The 19,592-nt window shown below is 46.5% G+C and overlaps 1 protein-coding gene across 1 annotated transcript in view; it reads right to left on the minus strand.

The window, feature by feature from the left end:
• man1a1 (mannosidase, alpha, class 1A, member 1) overlaps positions 1 to 5,791 on the minus strand; it is a 100,925-nt gene extending 95,134 nt beyond the window's left edge. Inside the window, exon 1 of the mRNA XM_070988128.1 lies at positions 5,064 to 5,791. Within this exon, the coding sequence (XP_070844229.1) occupies positions 5,064 to 5,573 (510 nt within the window). The 5' untranslated portion in view covers positions 5,574 to 5,791. The remainder of the gene's footprint in view (positions 1 to 5,063) is intronic.
• Between the last annotated feature and the right edge of the window lie 13,801 nt (positions 5,792 to 19,592).

A 19,592-nucleotide genomic window follows, 5' to 3' on the forward strand; every position in this document is an offset into this window, starting at 1 on the left:
CGTGTCAGATAGGACAGCAGCCGTTGCTCTGAGCACACAAGGTGAGTGTGTGTGTATTAATTAGTCTGCCTTTATATTAAAACTGCAGCCACAGAAACAGCCCCCCCCCCCCCTAACCAACAGACTGACTGCTGACAACCAGCCTCACTCTGCTGGTTTGACTGGGAGGGAAACAAAATGAAGTCCCATGACGTTCCAGTTTAGCAAACCCCCTCATGGAAAACACGGCTCCATAATGTCCCAGAGGTGTTTCTGAATGATAAAAATGTGATTCACTGCTGCCGGAGAGAAAAGCAGTTTGCTGTGTCAGATATCGCCGGTGGTCCAGATACCCTGATTTCCCCTCTGCTGATCAGGCAGCGATGTCATTATGACCGCCGTCCCCTCCAAAGCCAGCAGAGCTCCTCCGCTGAGCCTTTGATTTCCAGCAGACAAACAGATTGGGCTGATTGCAGGACTGCGGTGGCCCCTCACAACAAGCCATTTATCCCTGACAGAGAGGCCCCTGCAGCCTGTCCTCTGCCCACGACAAACACAACAATCAGCCACTGAGACCACGGCGCCGCCGGCCAGATACCTCAATAACCGGATCAAATGACGGTGAGGTGGAGGACGAGGCCAGCATCGCACAACTCCGTCCTCAAACCATTTCACAAAGTAACCCCAGGCCACCGGAGGTGAAGGCGGCATGTAAGAGAGTGTTTGGCCAACAGTTTTTGGCTTTGCTGAACAGAAAGTAGGCATTTTGAGGAGGAGAAAAGATCTGCAGGGAAGCCTAAAAAACCAAAGCTGTCAGCTGCAGCTGTGTCTAAATTTAGCTTAAAATATCTGAATAACAATGAGGTGAATAATTTGCCTCATCACATTACTTATGACTGCAAATCATGTCAGCCCATTTAATGATAATAATACCAGTGAAATGTACTTATTGGAACAATTTGTGCAGAAACTGCCACACAAAGTGCTTAACATAAAAGTAGATAATCACCAAGTTTATGACAAAACAATAAAAGCAAGGAAAAATAAATTGAATTAAACAAGATCATTTTAAGTGTCTGACGACATTACGGAAAGGATAAGATGCTTTTTGTTCAAGCAGAAAGAGGCGCTACATCAGCCTGACCGGAGCCACCAGACTCCATTTACCAAAGCACCAATTTTATCAAACTCAACAGAAACAAAGCAAAACCCACTAAAAGCCGTCGGTTCGTCTTTCACTGCTCCAACAGTCACCGTCAGCTCTGCTTTGGTGGAAATAACCTCTTAAAACCCTTATGTGTCAATTAATAATGACCGTACTGTGATAATTAGAGCTGGTTATCAAAGCAAGCAGAGCGACAAACATCCAACGGAAAACAACCAACAATGGAGCAATCCAGGAAGTGATCAGTGGATTAATCGATCAGGAAATCTTTCGCTGCAGCCCTGATATCCATGTATTGGTGCTTTTTGTTCAGGTGCTGCTATTAGCACCAACATTTCTTCCTCTACAGCAACCAAGAATTGCATCTTCTTCCTCCACTGCATCTGCTGTGGCCACGAAGGTTTATTAGCACGAGCAGTGATGTTCCAAGAAACGAAAGACAACCTGTGCATTAGTTTAAAAACAGTACGGCGACAAAACTCATCCGGTCTGTTTTGACTTTCAGTCCTTCCTGGTGGAGGCAGGTAATCTAGGACAGCGCGCTTCGTCTTCTCTGGAGACAGATGTCAACCGAACACCTGAAACGTACGTCTAATTATGTCCTATGAAAGCAGGACATGGCTGCAGGTCTCATGCACTTCACCATGTCTGCTGGCACACAACCACAAGCGCGAGGTTCAAATCACCAGAGATGGAGCAAATGAAAACCCGCCTCGGCTCACGTTCCTGCTAACTGCTGTTAAACCATGCAAGTCATGGCCAACGCTGCCGGGTCGACACTCATCACAACCGTACGCTGAGCGGGTCTGTCGGAGCCAATCCACGACTCCTCGTCGATTTGTTCCAACGGCGTCTCCCTCGTGACGAACACGGGAGCGCGTGCACCTCGAAATGAAGAATGAAATCTCACATCAAACGTGCTGCACGTGGACTGTTTATTTTAGATTAAGACGACGAATGAAGCCGTCAGACCTGTGCCACGTCTCTCTATCCCTGAGGCTTAAGCACTGTTTGCTCTCTCACAGTTTACAGTGATAAGATGTTGTATCTGACTCCACCATGAGTCCATCACGGCTGACACACCCTGCACACACCGAGGAGGCAGAAAGACACTCGTCTGAGGAGTCGGTTTCTTGTACTTCAAAGCTCTACATCCTAAGTTTACGAGTGGCTTCGTTAGGCTGGAGGTTTGCAGGCTTTTATCTGTTTTCCTGCGCTGTCACGGACCATTTCTGCACCGCTGTCAGTTTACTCTGAGCAAACAGAAAATGCATCTCGTTACAGACGGGCAACCTTGCTTTTCCGCTCTGTGACAAACTGTAGCCTCACCATCTAAGCAGCTGTCGCACAGAAACGGCATCCGGATGAAGGACGGCGTCAGAGCGGCCGTTCCGGCACTAACCATTGGCACCACACATTTTAGATATAATGGTAGTCAACATCCTGAGGTGAGATGCTTGAAGCTGTTTGCAGTAAGATGTAGTCGTAGCCGCTTCGAGGACTAATCTTTGGGTGAAATGTGATCAGTCAGGGAAACCTTATTTATTACTGAGTCTGCTGTGCAGCACATAAAAAGAAATGAACGTCTGCAGGGGACGCCATCTTTGAGCTAACCTCGAGAATCAACAGGTGATTTTAAAATTTAAAGAAAGGCTGGATCTGTTCATGAGTTCACAGCTGAAGTAAGCTACAGATCACCAGATGCTGCTGAGCGACGACGCCACACGTGGACTTTTCTCTCAGCTCACTGTTTGTTCAAATCACAAAGGTCACAGAAATCTTAAAACTTCATCTTAAAGACAGAAATAATGCCTTCTCATTCCACCTTAAATGCTGCTCTTCAGCACAGTCAGGTCTAAGTCTACATGACTCAGTAAAAAGCTGTATTCCAGCTGGAGTCCTCGTTCCTGAGCCTGTGTGTTCGTTCTTCTATCAGTATGGTGATAAACGCGTCAGGCATCTGTGATCTGTGGTGACAGCCAGCTGACAGGAGTCAGCCATCCACACACTGTCATTTGTAAGCAGTATGGCCCCTCGCCGACATGATGCGTTTAATGTCGCGTTGGTGCAGCTGACGGCTTAACGGCGGGGTTTCTTAACCTTTCAGTGGCAGGTGATGTCAGCCTAAGGTCAGAAACATCCCCCATTGGCATTTCAAACAGGGTGTCTTTAATACCAAATACATGCAATGATCTTTTTGGATTCAGCATCTGATAAATGTCCACGCTGTGATCAGAGACTGGGCTCCTTTGGTTAACCTAACATCTTTTCAGGGTGTTTAAAGCTGCATTACTGTTAACCAATAAGATTTTCTGAACCTGTTAGACTTTCACAGCTGATTGGTCCTCACCAAGGATTGTTTTTCACAAATAAATATCTCCTGAAAGCATAAAAAGCCAAATATGATTGCAGTATTAAACTGTGGTCTTCAGTCTAACACATCCTTGTGATATTTCATGTTGCCAGTATCGACCACAGTCCCACTGACGACCTCAGAGGCTGTTCAGGGAAGTCACACCCTGACCTCCCTCATATCAGCTCTGGGCCACAATGACGTGCAGATATCTCAAATGACTTCCATAAAAGGCCCACATGTGAATGTCTACACGTCCCCACATGAGCCCGACCGTTCCCCCAAACCCTGATCGGCTCACTCGCTCAGTGAGTCCACCAGTTAACCACCTGAATAAGCAAATGGAAATCAAGTCAAGAGGACATTTTTACCACAGAGAGCGGCGATCATGGCACCAGAGACCAGGCTGACTGCACACCACCACCTGAAACCACATCTGAGGCTTCACCACCAGGCTTTTCCCTTCGTTACACACACACACACACACACACACACACACACACACACACACACACACACACACACACACACACACACACACACACACACACACACACACACACACACTGTGCAGTGGCACACAGTGATAGCAGACATGCTACCTGTTGGTGTTTTCACCCTGCAGCAGGCTACAAGGCTAACCTCCTGTGGAATGACAGGATGCCAGGGGCCACACACGCTTCACAACGAAAGAGGCGTTCAGGGACACTGAGGCACGATGTCGTTAGGACTCCAATTAGCAACAATTAATAATAATGATAATAATAAGTCAGGCTTTCAAGTGAAGCATGGAATCGCAGACTGTGTTAAAATAGCCATCTTCACGGTACGAACTGCGCAGCTCACCGTGAATCCAGCTCATATCAAAGCCTCTGAGAGGCTAAAAGGTGCGTTTCAGCCGCACATCCATAAACCATAACCAGAGCTGGTTTCGCACCAGCTCCGCATTGTCCCGACGAGGAAACTCGACAGACAGGTATATCAGCCTGGGGGGGGGGGCGTAGGATCATGCGCGCACTCCTTCCTTATCCCCAGGAACGGGTGTGCTGAGGTGCTGCTAAATTTTCGTGGAAGGAAAAACGTCACGCAAAACTCCGTTTAAAAATCTGTCAAATCGAAATGTCAGCCTCACCGGCAGGTGCGCGTGGATCTCAAAACACGGCATAATATCTTCAGGTAAACGCTGCAGGATGTTTTGTGCATTTCGGCTACAGATTATCCACTATAGCCAGTTTCGATGCAGTAAAATCACAAGTTGAACACTTGGTGTGCACTCGGTGCCACCGCCGTCCGCGAGGCATGTCGACGGAACAGACTTACGAGATTACGAGTGAACATTTTGTAAAAGTGTGAATCTTATTCAGTGTGATCCTCTTTGGAGTGTGATATGTGAGCCGAATCGTAGAGTGGATGTGACAGGTGGGTGTACGGTGTTGATTCGTGCTCTAACATGAATATCAACTCCTGTAAACCAAGGCAGATTTAAAATGTCCAAATTTGAGACCGAGTTTGGTGCGTCGGTTTTCGCCATAGAACAAACAGCGCAGGAGCTCAACAGATCCTTACCTCTTTGACTTTGGCCCGTCGGTCCCTGGTTTCGGGGTCCAGGGGTTCGTGTCCAGTCGTCCCGGGCGGACGGTGGTATTCAACGAAAGGTAAATTATTGACATCCTTCCCACCTTGACCCAAACCCTCCTCTACAACTTTATTCTTATCATTTAAAATGTCTTGCTTTATGTCGTCGGGCCGTTTTTGAAGAGTATCCTTGGCCTCTAGCAGAGCTTTTTCGTGGTCTTTCCTGATTTTGGCCAGGACCTTCTCGTCGTTTCCAGCCGAACCTGAGTAGCTGCTGTCCGGACCGGTGCGGGTGTTGGTCTCCACCGCGGAGGAATGAAAGAAAACTCCGCTAAGCAGCTTAGACGAGTCCGGTAGGAAGAAAATGGCCCCGAAACACAGGGTAATAAAAGCGCTGAACACTAATAACAAAATAAATTTCTCTGTCAACCTGAAGGAGGTCGGGCTGGCAGACTTCCTATTCGGGGTCGCGGTAAAAGGCAGAAGAGTTGCAACTGGCATTTTCCCTCTTCCTTCAACAACTCGAACAACGGAAAATGAATTCAAACGGTCGGTTTCGCTCTCGTCGGGCTCACTTCGGGTTTATTCCGTTCAGAAATCCATTTCCAGAGGCTGTAAACCGTGTCGAAGGCAGACTGACAGTGGCGAAATCTCCGGTGAAAAGTTGAGGAGTGAGGCGACTACCCATACCGAAGACTCTCTGCAGACAGAGCGAGTCTAACGGCTCACACAGGAAGCGACGGCAGATAGGCGTGACTGACAGGCGCGATGAGCAAATCACATTCTGCCCTGTGAGCGGTGGGGACCTGGAGGGCGTGTCCTCCCAGCGGCTGGTATAAAAGCGCTGACAGCCGCGATTACGGCTTCATGTTCTGCATAGCACGCAGTGGGAGGGACGGAGGACAACCAGAAGACCGAGTCTGGACAGAGATGGTTCTTTAAAAGAGAAATCTGGGCATGTTTTAACTTGTTGTCAAAAAAGAAAACAATAACTGATCAGACTCGATATGAACATGTAGAAGACACCAACACTATGGAATAACAGTGAATTATGTGGATTACAAAACTGTAATCAGTACCTGTGTTTTATATTTAAGACTCTTCACAGTCGTCACCTTCTGCTTGGACGGCGGCTCTGCACACTGTTGGCGTTCCCGCAGCATCTTCACGAGGTCGTCGCTTTGAATGCTTTTCCAACAGTCTTGAAGGAGTTCCAACAGTGTTGACCACCTGTTGGCTGCTTTTCCTTCAGCTCATCCCAGACCCTCTCAGCTGGCTTCGGCTCAGGTGATCGTATGGTCAGGTCATCTGATGCAGCACTCATCCTGTTCTTGGTCCTCACAGAGGCTGCCGGGGCCATGAAGAACAAACCAGCTGGGATGGGATGTGGCTGCAGGATGCTGTGGTAGCCATGCTGGTTCAGCGTGCTTTGAATTTAGAATGAATTGCCAGCAGCAAAGCACCCCCACACCCCCACACCCCCACACCCCACACCCCACACCCCCACACCATCACACATCCTCCTGCTTCACAGTGGGAACCACACATGCAGGTACCATCCATTCATCCATTCTCGGCTGGAACCTGAAGTGTTGTTTATTGGCTGTTTCTGAGGCTGGAAACTGTGATGAAGGTCTCCTCTGCAGCAGAGGGAACGGTTGGTCTTCTTTCCTGGGGGGTCCTCATAAGAGCCGGTTTCATCAGAACATTTGATGGTTTTTACAACACATTCAAAGCTTCATGTCTTAAAGATGAGCTGTCGTTATTCTTTACATTTTATTGTTTAATTCCATATGTGTTATTTCATAGTTTTCATGTCTTCGGCACTAATACACAGTGTATATATAAACATATGCTGCATATAGGCCTGCACAGTCAGTCTATGGTAGCACACCAACACCACAGCTGAAAATAGGCCTGAACAAATGCTGCACTATTTATTCTCGCTTGAGTAATGTTTGCTGAAAACTACAGTGTCTCTGTAGTGGCTCAGAAAAACAGCAAGCCTGAGCCCAAAAGATGACTCACAGGTTAAGATGAAAGTCCATGTTCACAAGAATCAAAAGGCAGGCGAGGGTCAAAAGCAGGGAGGCAGTCAGGACTGATCCAGACAGGGTGAGGCAGGCCGGCATCAGGCAGAACAAAGGCTGGAATGCTGGGCAGATACAAACTAGTCAGTCTGGAAATGGGCTGCTGCCTGCTGCAAGACTGCCGAGGGAAACGTGGAACAGGTGAGCAGGTGGGCGTGGATGTTCAGGTGACGGGATTACTGCCTGACAGCAGGGAGTGTCTGTGAAATAACAGGAGAGTTAGAATTAGAGCGGGCGATGAGCACAAGGAGCTGTCTGAAGCCGTGACAGTCCCCTTCTCATCAAATCCTTTAGTCTTTCCTGAATGAAAGAATATGTTTGTGACCCATTTCTTAAAAATGACATCTCCAGGAGCTAATAGGCTCAGAGCTGAACGCCAGACAGACCAGCACATTGTTGGTTTTGGTCTTTTCATGGGACGTGTTGACACTAAGAAAAATATATCTCCAGCTTCATCCTTGAAGTGTGGAGGCGCAGCAGTGAAGACGGTTGACTGTTTATCAGTTTTAGGGTGATCAATAATATCCACTTTAATGACGTAGCATCTGTTTGCTCCATGTCTCCATTCATGGAGGGGTGGAAAGACAACTGAAAAATCCCAAAGTAACTGAAGTAAAAGTTTATTGTTCTGTATGAAGGAACTTGTATTTAGTTCCTGTGTTCATGTTTTTCTGCCCCCTAGTGGCCAAAACGCGATCAGTGCAGCTTCAGGGGCATTCTGATGGATCTGCTCTTGGTTTGATTTGATATGGATTCAAAGCTGATGGAGGGTTATTGGTCATATCCCTCACCATCCTAGACTTTAAAATGGGCTGAATGATCGCGTATGTACCGATCCTGTTGTACATCCCAGAATGAACTGGCTGCCATCACGTCCAGGCTGCTCTGTGACTTTTAACATTCGAAGCATCCTCTGCATGTTTTGTCAGAAAGGTTTGGTCAACAACGCTCCTTCATTTCTGACATGTACGAGGCAGTTACTCTGCGGCGTCTCCCCCAGCCGGGACATTCCTCATCAGCTTACCTTCTGACCGTGTCATGTGCCTCTCTGCCCGACCTTCAGCTCTGCAGAATGAGTGGGTGGCGTCAGCCCAGTAACTCATTGCCATGCAGGCGATGTTGAAAAATGAGCCACCGAACCCTTCAGCAGATTTGTTGTTGCTATTAGATTATTTATGGCCCAGACTTAATAACTCATGTATTGTATGTCCAGTACATTACGTACTCACAATTACAAGGAAAAACAGGGTGTTTACTGATGCAGAGCCCGCGACCCTCCTCACAATACGCAGCTGATTACCAGCAGAAACCTCATCCATTATGTTGTGCGGGGTGCTTACTATCATTCATACTCATGCATGAATGCACACACGCTCTTCACTGATGAGATCCATGATCTCCGAGAGTCTGTGGGCGAATCTGGGCGCTAAATGGCAATCATTTCAATTGTCCCTGCTGGTGACTAATAGTGGTTTGAGGAACCAGCCAGTGATACATAAGACATGCAATTTATTCTTAAATAGAGACGGAATTAGGCCCAGCTAATACCAAAGTTTTATCAGAGAGGAGAAAAAAATCAATCTTGGACTTGTTCTGTGCTATTATAGATACTGCTGAGCCTGAATCAGACGGAATAATTCCTCTTCTCTGTGATTCGAAGGTGCAGGAGAAGTATTTTATTGGCCGCTGAACATTTACATTTCTATACCGTACATCATTGACCTTATTGTTTCTGACGAATAGCCAGCGCGAATGACTGAGCAGAGAGAAAGAACAACAGTTTGGACTGAAAGCTTTGTCGGTTATGTAACGTACTTCACCTACACTTCACCTGCTGAGTTACAACGGCAGACACACAAAGTCTAATCAGGGGCCGACAGATGTGTGCTGCCATATTGAAAGTCGAACGTCAGCTTGTCTAACTGGTGACACACACGTGCGTGATTACTTTCTCGAGCAGAAAATTAAATCTGGGATGAAACGTACGCCATCTCAATATTGAACTGAGAGTCTCTCGTGGCAGCAGTTTTGACAGCCGACATTCTTTCCTGCGTCATTTCATCAAAGTTGACTTCGTTGTGTTCAGCCCGCCAAGCTGCTGATGATGTATGTATCTAAAGGAACGCCATTTCCCAGTGGTGTCATGGTATTCTTGTGAGGAGGAATAAATAATCCTTTGTGGTGAAGCTGGAAGAACCTGCAGAGGAGGTGGAGGGTAAACATGCTTTTAAGGCTCCTCAGAGGAAAAGTCCCCTATGCATACTCATACACTGTTAAATCTTAAATTCAGTGCTCCCTGGGAGTTATTTTACTTACTGAGATGAGCCATAACGTGGCAATCAAGTCGGACACGGGACATTTTTGTCACCATTAACTACTATGACGGCGTGCCAACACAGAAGGCAAACACTCCACTGTATCTACTGCTGTCAGCGGTCGCAGGTAATAAAAATCACAATTATCAGTCATATTCTCACTAATGCAGCCGTGCCTATATGAAGCCAGATTCCTTTAATGCATTATGCATGCTTGATTTTAAATTCATCAGCTGCTTTGGATGTGGCTGTTCAAAGGAGATAAACACATGAAGCCTTCAAAGCTGTAGCAACAAGATGTCATTCTTATTCAGTGAATTCTTTGCCTGATATCAGACAGAATTGCCAGCTCTCCGTTTCCATCTCCAGCCTGACGTCGCCTCCACTCCAGCAGATTTCTGTGGAGGAGGGGGATTCCTTAGAGAGCGGTGGATCTGCCTCGCCTGGGTCCAGGCCTTTGAATCCACCCAACTCTGCTGAGTTGACATTTCTGTCTGATATCAGGCGATAAACGCCCTCAAAGCAGAGCGAGGTTTGGATTTCAGAGTAGCTGCGCTTTTAATCGATTAGAACGGCCTCAACAGCAGCACCTATCTTCTCTGTAGTGGTTGGTATCAGGCCACTCCTCCTTGGTCCTGGTCTCCATCTTGACAAAGATGTTCATGCACGAACATCTTCACCATTTTCCACCAACCTCAAACATTTAACAAGACGTGGACACTCTTAAGCAGATAATTATTTCCAAACCTGAGGCAGAGTTTTGGTTTTTGCTGGAGGCTGAAAGCTGATGTTGAATCTGGTCTCGGTCCAGAGAAGCGGTCTCAGGTCCAGCTTAAAACTGTGGTCCGAGCCAGATCCACCACGGTCCCCCACACTTGGCACGCACGCTTATTTTCTTAATGGCTCCACACACTTCATGTCATTACGTAAGTATGAATCATGGATGTTGGCAGGGTGATGCTTCCAGGTGACACTGAAATGTGGAGCAAAGAAAACAGAAATGGTGAAATGGCAGCATCAAAAATGAGAATTAAACCTTTTATATTCTCTCTGCTGTAACATGAAAACACACTTTGAATTAACGTCCAGACTTAAAACCTAAATCATAGCAAGCAGTGTCAAACTGATGGTGGTGACGAGTTTAAGATCTTTGGAGGTAAAAGCATAAAAAATGTCTGTTTTTGTTATGTTAGGGCCCAAAGTACCGAGCTCAGACAGGTGAGGCAGGACGTGGATGAAGAGACTGAGGATGAGTGGAGACGTGAGAGCAGACCGCCAGGACAGCAGGTGAGGATGAGACACCTGAGCGCAGACAGGAAAACACAGGTCAGGAACTCAGGTAGCAGACGAGACGAAAAAATACTGTTTGAAACCCTTTTGCTTATGTACTGTGTCAGCAGGTGAGTCTTGATTGGTTGACTGAGTGCACCTGTGCACAGGAGGTGGGGAGACTGGGCCCAACCTGTCGGCCACACCCTGCAGAGACCTTGATTTTCAGATATTTGTTTATGTTTTGGCTGAAGGTCACAGTTCAACGTCCAGTTTTTCCCACAATATCATCATCACGGCTCAGTATTATCATCCCTGTGTGTTAACGGCAATTAGAGAGGCAGCTTCAAATGACTTTAAGATTTTTATTAAACTAATATTCCTAATATTGTCGGCTCAGTGTGTCCTGGGAATCCACTGTCAGCCAATTTGCTGATGTAAAATAGGCCATGCAGTCCTCACCCAGCTGTTTGATGCCTCGCTCGCTCGCTCACTCGCACTCTCTCTCTCGCCACAGTCCAAATATAACCTCGCCCCAATCTGATTTAACCACCGTGGTCTCATCCCCGGGGCAAAATGGACTCAGTTGTGCGGAGAGAGAAAGAGAGAGAAACAGGAGAGGAGAGAAGTGAGAGAATAGAGTCCAGCGGAGAAGAAAAGAAGGGGGTTTGGAGGGTGGGGGGTGGCACTGAATGGAAAGTGTGATGAAGAGCGGGAGGGAAAAAATACGAGATGTGCTCAGTGAACGAGGTCACTAATTGGGTTGAGACTTGTAGCTCCCCTGCAATCCCTTCCCCTCCTTCCTGACAGAAATCAAATTATTTCCAAAGTCTTTAATAAGAGAAGAGAAATATGTTAATTTCCAGCAGATTGTGGATCACAGACCAACCCTCACTGGAGCAACATAACAAGTGACCAGGCCTTGATTCACACTGTCCGGCGTCACGCTGCTCTCTGATCCGCCGACCGCTCCTTATCTTTTCATACTTTATTCAACATAGTTAAGACTGGAGAAGATAAGATGACATGCGTCCTCCCTGTTCCAGCCTCGTGTTGCTTTACTGCAGCCGTGCTCACCGTGGTCCTGTTCACTGACCCACCTCATATCACATCCACATCCTGTCCAGAGAAGCAGACACAGATAAAGACACAATATCTGCTTTCCTTAGAGGAAGGAAGAAACTGATAAAACCAACAAGAAAACACAATAAAACGGCCTTTGATCTCTTCTTCTGCAGGTAGGACTGAGCAGAATAACCATGAGTTCACTTGAGATACAGTTTGTACGTGGCACACTGACCGTCCACAGGCCTGATGAACGGGGCCCAGATTCATTCACTTCCACTCAGCGCGGTGAAGTTACTGCACTGGATGCTTCTAATGAGTGTGTGTTTGTCCGCTGTATTAAAGACAGAAGACTCAAACTGTGTGTAGACTCACTTCTGGTGCACTTCAAAAGACACAGTTCAAGTACCTTTAAGTCATTTAAGAGTACTAAATGCTGTAGCTTAAAAGCTCAGAGTTAGTAAAACTATTAATAACCAAGAAACACTGTTTTAGTTTAAAGCAGAATTTAGAATCTAAACTATTGCTGGAAACAATAGTAGCTGACATAAAAACAGAAGATAAGGATATCAACAAATATCTGAATGCACATCAAGCTTCTGTCCATCAAACCAGTCAAACATGCAGTCTCTGTGCTGGGGGGCGACCCATCCCATTCATCCTGGCTGAGCCGTGGAAAGCTCCGGCATGAATCTCCCCTCACATCGCAGACAGAGCAGATATCATCTGCAGTTTATGAGGGATCCTGTTAAGCTGCGAGCAGATATCTGTTTTTTCCTCTGAATTCCACCAGTTTCATATCTGATTGGCATTTCCTGGCACAGCAGACGTTCTGCTTCCTGTACTAACACACGGGCTTGAAGTCTGTGTTTATTCAATGTGAAAGCCAGTGATGTGTTTAAGGAAGATTAACACTGGCCCACAAAATCTCCCTGCAAACACAAGTAACAACAGCCTCCAGCCATATTTGACCAGCAAGCTCTTACCGTTCGAAGCACCGAAGCCAATGTTTGAGGGACATATCATGACATTTCTGTGCATTTGACTGAAACAGAGGACGCCACGGGGTGAAGAAGTCGTCTGGAAGACGTTTTGAACAGGTGTCTCTGAGGACGAGCTGTGAAAGCTGCAGAGCCGCTGAGTGTGAACGGCAGCGTGGAGCTGAGAGTCGCCCCTCGGCTTTCAGCGTATCTTCCTCTTTGCTCTCTTGTCATCGGCAGTGTACTCCATCCCAAATCTCGTCCTGAGGCTAATTCTGAATGATTTTACGTTTGTCAGCCACGATGGGGAGCAAACACATTCACAGTGAAATCCAGCATGTGCATTTACTTTCACTTAACAGGGAGGATAATCGGTTTGTGCAGCGGTCTGTGGAGTCAGATATACATTTTATTTAAGCTCAATGTGATGTTTCATAACGCTTCAACCGAGCACATCAGGCAGGTGAAAAGTGCGTCTCCTGCAAATGGTGAGGACCTCCCAGGGACCAATCAGAAACCAATAATGGAGCCCTTCGGCAGACCAGTGCAATTTCTGGATGCCAGATGGGATAATTGCACACACCATCGCTTTGAGTTTGGCAGCAGCCCACTGAGCGCTGTTTAATACTTCATATGTGATGATCAGACAACGGAAAAGCTCCGGAGAGAGCGAGTAACCAAACTTTGAGTTAACGAAGCACCATCATCAGTTTAGGACAGCATTTCCCAAAAAACAAGGTTTGCTTTTGCCTCGTCATCACTGCTTTCATTATGAGTCATGACCAGGTCGACCAAAGAGACGACAGGAATAACCTTTAAAGCCCTGCAGGGTTACTTATGGTTCCTAAAGGGAGAGCCTTTAGCTATCAAGCTCCTCTGCTGTGGAACCGTCTTCCAGTCTTTGTAGAGGCAGACACCGTCTCTACATTTAAGAGTAGGCTTAAAACTTTCCCTTTCGATGAAGCTTATAGTTCAGGCTGGTCCTGGACCAGCACTCAGTTATGCTGCTACAGGATCAGCCTGTTGGGCGACTTCCAAAGATACAACAAGCTCCTCATCTGGACGCTTTCATGTCCTACCAAAGCTTGTCACTAACTGAGCTTCTTCTTTCCCTGAGTCTCTGTGCTTTGTCCTCTTGCAGGTTCCCATGGACAGTGGCTGAACCTGGATTGTGGATTACAGCTGCGTCTCCAGCCGTGGTCCTGACCGACATCCACTGCAACTGCTACTACTGTTAGTCACACTTCCATTATTATAACATCCATAGTGCTCATCATATTCCTATATACTATGATATATATACTAGCCCATGTACTTAAGAGTCTATTCTGTCTCTGTCTCCGTCTCCGTCTCCGTCTGTCTATAACCCCTCTCGAGGCAGATGGCCACCCACCCACAGCCTGGTTCTGCTTGTTTCTGCCTGTTAAAAGGAAGTTTTTCCTCACCGCTGTCACCAAGTGCTTACTCATGAGGGACTGTTGGGTCCACTTAATTTCCCCACAGTGTGGGATCAATCTTATCTTATCTTATCTTATCTTATCTTATCTTATCTTATCTTATCTTATCTTATCTTATCTTATCTTATCTTATCTGATCTTATCTTATCTTATCTTATGTCTGTTGTGATTGGGACTTGAGGTTAGTGTCATTTAAAGGGATTTGGTTTGTTTGGTCTCATCACAGCATTTTCTCATATCACTGAATTTGGTCCAATCAGGTTAATTGACATCATCATTGAATTGGAAGCGTTTGAGCTCCGTCTCAGCCTCAGTGTGATTTTACTTCATAAATCAGGTTTGCTTTTACGTACAAGTGAGTAGCTTTAAGCCATACTCTACGTATTACAAGACATCATTTTCTGTGATGAGATTTTTGGCTTCCTCAGCGAGTCGTTCCTGGAACGTCGAGGGCAGACCATGAATAGGAAGTCATTAAAAGATTTAGGTGGAATAAATCCTCCAAGTTCTGTGAGAAGTCGAGTGCCGTCCTCATCAGTTTTATCACGCTCCCCTCTGCGGGTGACGGCTCTCTGTACGGGGGGAGAATCAGCGCTGACAATGAGATGAAAAAGACAATGAAAGAACAAAGGAAAATGGCGAGATTCATTTTCCTTGCGAGCCCTGAAACGGCGGCTGAGCGAGTGTGACTGCCTCCTCACATCGAGAGTGGATTAGCCGAGCTGCCTTCAGCGGCCTGCACAGCCTGCCGCCGGCGCGTCTCCTTAGCATGGGGGGGCTGCTTCTGTATGAGCTCTGTTTCAGTGGCTTCCCATGTGATTGGCCCACCACTGTGTGTGTGTGTATGTGTGTGTGTGTCCTGAGGCTCCACTTATTCCCCTCTGTCTTACATTGTGTTTGAATTCGGCATTGAAGCGTGACTAGCATGTCTTGTCTGCCAATCCCTTATTCCTGAAAGTGTGTGTCTTTACATGTGTGCATGTGTGTGTCAGTGTATGCATGCGTGTGTAACACCAGCAGAAACTCACACACCAACTCAACACCTGCGATATTTGCCACCTACCTGCTGCGCTCACAGCTCGGCTGCCGGTAATTCATCATCGCGGCCCACGTTCTGCCATCACATCCAATTATTGGACGATTAGCAGACACACACATTCACACCTAACGCTGCAGCATGGCTTCCCATCACCGCCCCACGCATCATGAGAGCTGCTTTCCACTCGCTGTCAGAGCGTCCGCCAGTCCCACTAAAACTTCTCAGAGAGGAGGTTCGTGATCAAAGTTCAACCTCTGTGAACTGTTCAACTCAATAAATGTCGCATTCAGTCAAAAATAATATCTGTGTTTTCAAAATGTTTTGTTCACGATCAAGAAAAGATCCTCTTCATCTCTTTCTGAGAGAAAGACAAAAAAAACTCTCATCCTGATGGACTGAGTGCTGTTTGCGGCGGCGTTAAAGAAAACATCCTTTCAGGGCCATTTCCATGCTGTTTAATGTGCTGCCGCTGATAGCGCCGATCAGCCATCTGCTCTGATGTTAGCCCAGCATTTTCCCCGGTGGATGTTTGTTTGGTTTCTCATCAGCAAACTAAGATGGAAATGATGAGTTTTCATATCTGTAAGTTAGACGTAAAGGAAACTTTAGTCGGCGTGACCGTCTGCCTGCCTTCCCGACAGGAAGAAATCCTCCACTGACGCCACAATATTCAGTCTGATTGATCCAAAGAGAAACGGGAAACACTGAGCATGTGATTTACAGAGCAGATGAGTCCATTAATGGCCACATTATGCCAATAAGACGGTGACTGAGGGGAGCAGCTCCTCACACTTTACGCCACTGAGTTTGATTCAAACATGAATTTTCTTTGTGGCACAAACTGACTGTTCAGCTGTCCAATCGCAGCTCCGGCAGCGGCACCTCAGCAGAGCACCGGGGGAACTAGTTAGACAGACACTGCAGAGTTTGGAAGGTCTTATGTTCTTGCATATTTTGCCTGCTGAAGTCTGGCATTGCTTCCAAGGTGAAGGGGCTCATCATCCGCTGCCTGGACGCTGACTGTGGGGGAGCCAGAGGAACAAATCACACAGCTGTGTCCTTGTTTTACTGAGTCCTGCTTTACAGAAACATGAAAGACTCTCCGAGCTGATGTGACATGAGACGACTTCTCTACCTGCCTGAAATCAAGAGCCCATTGATTAAAACATCACTACAAATTTCAAGAGTTGAACGCTTCCAGACTTCACACGTTACAAAGTCTGCTGCTTTTCTCTCTGTGCTCTTCAGTCCAGTCTTCATCACTCAGCGTGGAATAAAGCGCTGAAGAGCCATCTGACGAATTTAAGCCTTTCTAACAGTCCTGTTTCTCGTTCTGCTTCGCTCCTGTGTGGACTGCACTCAGATTAAATAAAATGGAAAGACCACCACATCTCCAGCCCCGAGCGCGCTCATCCCAGCTTTATCCTCGAGGACTTCTGCTGCATCAGCCAGAGCCGTTCATGTTGCACTCCCCGTGAACCACTCAGCCATTCAAATGGCTCTTTTTCTGCTGCAGGCTTGTGCAGACACATGGTCAAAAATCGTGTCTGTGTGCTCCTTCACTTGATTCTGCAATTATGTTGATGTGTGTGCATTCAAATTGAAAAGTTTTCACAAGCACAGAGGCACAAGCCCCTTGTCTTCATGAAATTTCATGCATTCATGTATTTCTTGGTATTTCAGGTTCCATTTTGACATTGTTATAGCTGCTCACAGACTGTATTTAAAACAAAGTGCATTAACATGTAAGCCACGGCTGCATTATTTATACATTAAATGTGAAAGAACTGTGTATGTGTGGGACATCACAATGGAAATGTACTTGAAGTTACACACAACACACACAATTATTAGTTTCAAGTCTCATGATTCATTTATCATTTCCTCAAGTTAAGATTAGGAGCTTTTTACAGACAGAGCTGATGAACTCCCTCCTCTCTAAAGGTGCACAAGCCTGAACTAAACCTCAGCTTTCTGCTAAATGCATGTGCTTCCAGGGACATCACGGCTGTGCTTACGTCCTGCTCCGTCGCCAACATGTAAACGAGCTCCTGGTGCGTTTGGTGACCTCAACACTATGAAGTAACGCACAGAATTCACTCAGCTCAGCCTCGAGGACCAGACCATCCATCATCCACTGACAGCAGATACACTGATGTGAGATGAGGCTTTGCACACCTGGCTGATCAGCAGTGTTTAGTTAACTGCGCTGCAGGTGACGGGTGTCATGTTAGGATGAAAGCAATGATCACACCTGATGCTCAAAGCATCTTCACCACAGAACTGCTCTGTTTCGTCAAACTGACAAAGTGTGGATCACAGTGGATAAACAGTGGATAACATCTGTGTTAAACCCGTCGCACAGCCTACATGCTAACTGTCATAGCATTCTGTTTAGCAGCCAGGACAAAGTGCACTAACAGGAAGTGACACGACATGTGTGACGTCAGACGTCCGTCACAGCTGCAGCTTTGGAAGCTCACAGCCAGTTAAACAGAACGCAGAACGACATCTTTACATTTAGGAAGGTCTCTTTTCTCACATCTCTCTGCAGCAGTTTGTTTTCATGTCTGCTCCTCCAAATAAACAGAATAATATCCATAAACAACACGCTGAAAACACTATTTACTCTGGATGATGTCTGGTTTGAGCAAACTATATGCCGAGCCGTGCTAGCTGATCTGTGAGGCTCAGCCTCACACACTGTGCTGTGCTACATGCTAATGTCAGCATGCTAACACGCTCACAGTGACATGCTAATGTTTAGCAGGCATGATATCTACCGTGGTCACTGTTTAGTTTGTGTGTTAGCATGCTAACAATTGCTAACTGAACACAAAGCACAGCAGAGGCTGAAAAACACAAATATCAACCTCATGGTGGCGCTAGAGGAAAGGTGAAAGGTCACCAGGTTATTTGAATGAGCCCCAAACTGTCAGTCGGTCCATCAGTGGACAAAATCAAAAGGACGAGCAGTCACTGCGGAGACACTTTCCTGTCCTCTGTGGGTCTGGGTGGATGTTACCTGGAGAGAGATGATAAGTGGAGTAGATGCTGTGGATCGTTCCTCTCCTCTTCATCCTCCTCTTCATCCTGCTCAGTCGTCCACTGATGACGCGAGCTCTCAGGATCCAGCTGCTTTTTTCTGTCTGAAAAATAAATACAAGCTCGGTTGTAATGTGTGATGTCTCTGCAGTGATTGTCGAGCCGTCCTCTGTCATAACCGCTCTGGAACGTTTTCGCTCTTCTTTGCAATCAAAGGCTCGAACAGGGTGACTTCTGTATATATGAATGAAGATTAGCTGGAGGAGAGATGAGAGGGTTTTTAAGATGCTTGCTCTCCTGTGTTTTCTCATGTTTCTGCTGTGCTGCCAGCTGTTGTTTAGGATCAGCTGGATTGTGAAAATTGGTTCAACATCTTTAATAATGCATCAAACTGGTCTCCTGACATCATGAAGTAGATCTGGTGTCAGTCGGAGATCTTCCTCCTCAGAAGTGGGAGCACTGTTATTTCTTGAGGGCGACTATTTGTTTTTTAATGCATATTTCATGTAATAATCAGGGAATTAAATTAAGGAAAAATAACTAAAACAGCACTCAAACACAGGGCAAAGCTTCTCTGATGAACTGCTCTGCAACTTCCTTCCATCAATACATAAATGGAAGTTAATGTATGTTTAGTAGATTGATGTTTGGAAAATGATTAAAACGTTAAATCCAGTGTGAAATGGTGCATTTTGACTGATGACAGAGCATGACACACCGGTGGATGATTGAAAAGGTTGATCAGCTGATCCACTGGTAGCCCTGTTTACAGACTGACTGTGATCCAGTCGTTTTGATTGACAGCTGCTTATGAATATGGGCCTGTAGCTTCAATACGTGGACGCAGACGTCTATTGTTCCAGCTTGTTCGCGTTGTGTTACGATTATTTCATTTCGGCTGCAAGATGCAAAGTCAGCATCAGTTCAGCCAATAAACAAGCTGCGAAAAACACCAGAGTCGCTGAGTCAGCAATGCTGCAACAAAGAGAAGGTGTGTGTGTTTGTGTGTGTGTGTTTACTTCCTATTGACTTCTCCTGACCTGTGAGGATTGACTGCAGGCGAGCTTCCCGTGGACAATACGCTGCAGATCTCTGAGCAGCTGTGATGTCTCTCTCTGTGAGTGGAGCAGAATATATCGGCCTGTTCTTTGGCAGCCAAACCAGAGAGTCAGTCGTCACGCCGGCGTCCCCGTGAGGCCGCAAGAACCGCAAGATTTTCACCAGGAGGGGGCCAAAAACGAGGCTGGTGGCAGAAGAAAG

The sequence above is a fragment of the Chaetodon trifascialis genome, chromosome 19 (assembly GCF_039877785.1).
Source record: "Chaetodon trifascialis isolate fChaTrf1 chromosome 19, fChaTrf1.hap1, whole genome shotgun sequence".
NCBI lineage: Eukaryota > Metazoa > Chordata > Actinopteri > Chaetodontiformes > Chaetodontidae > Chaetodon > Chaetodon trifascialis.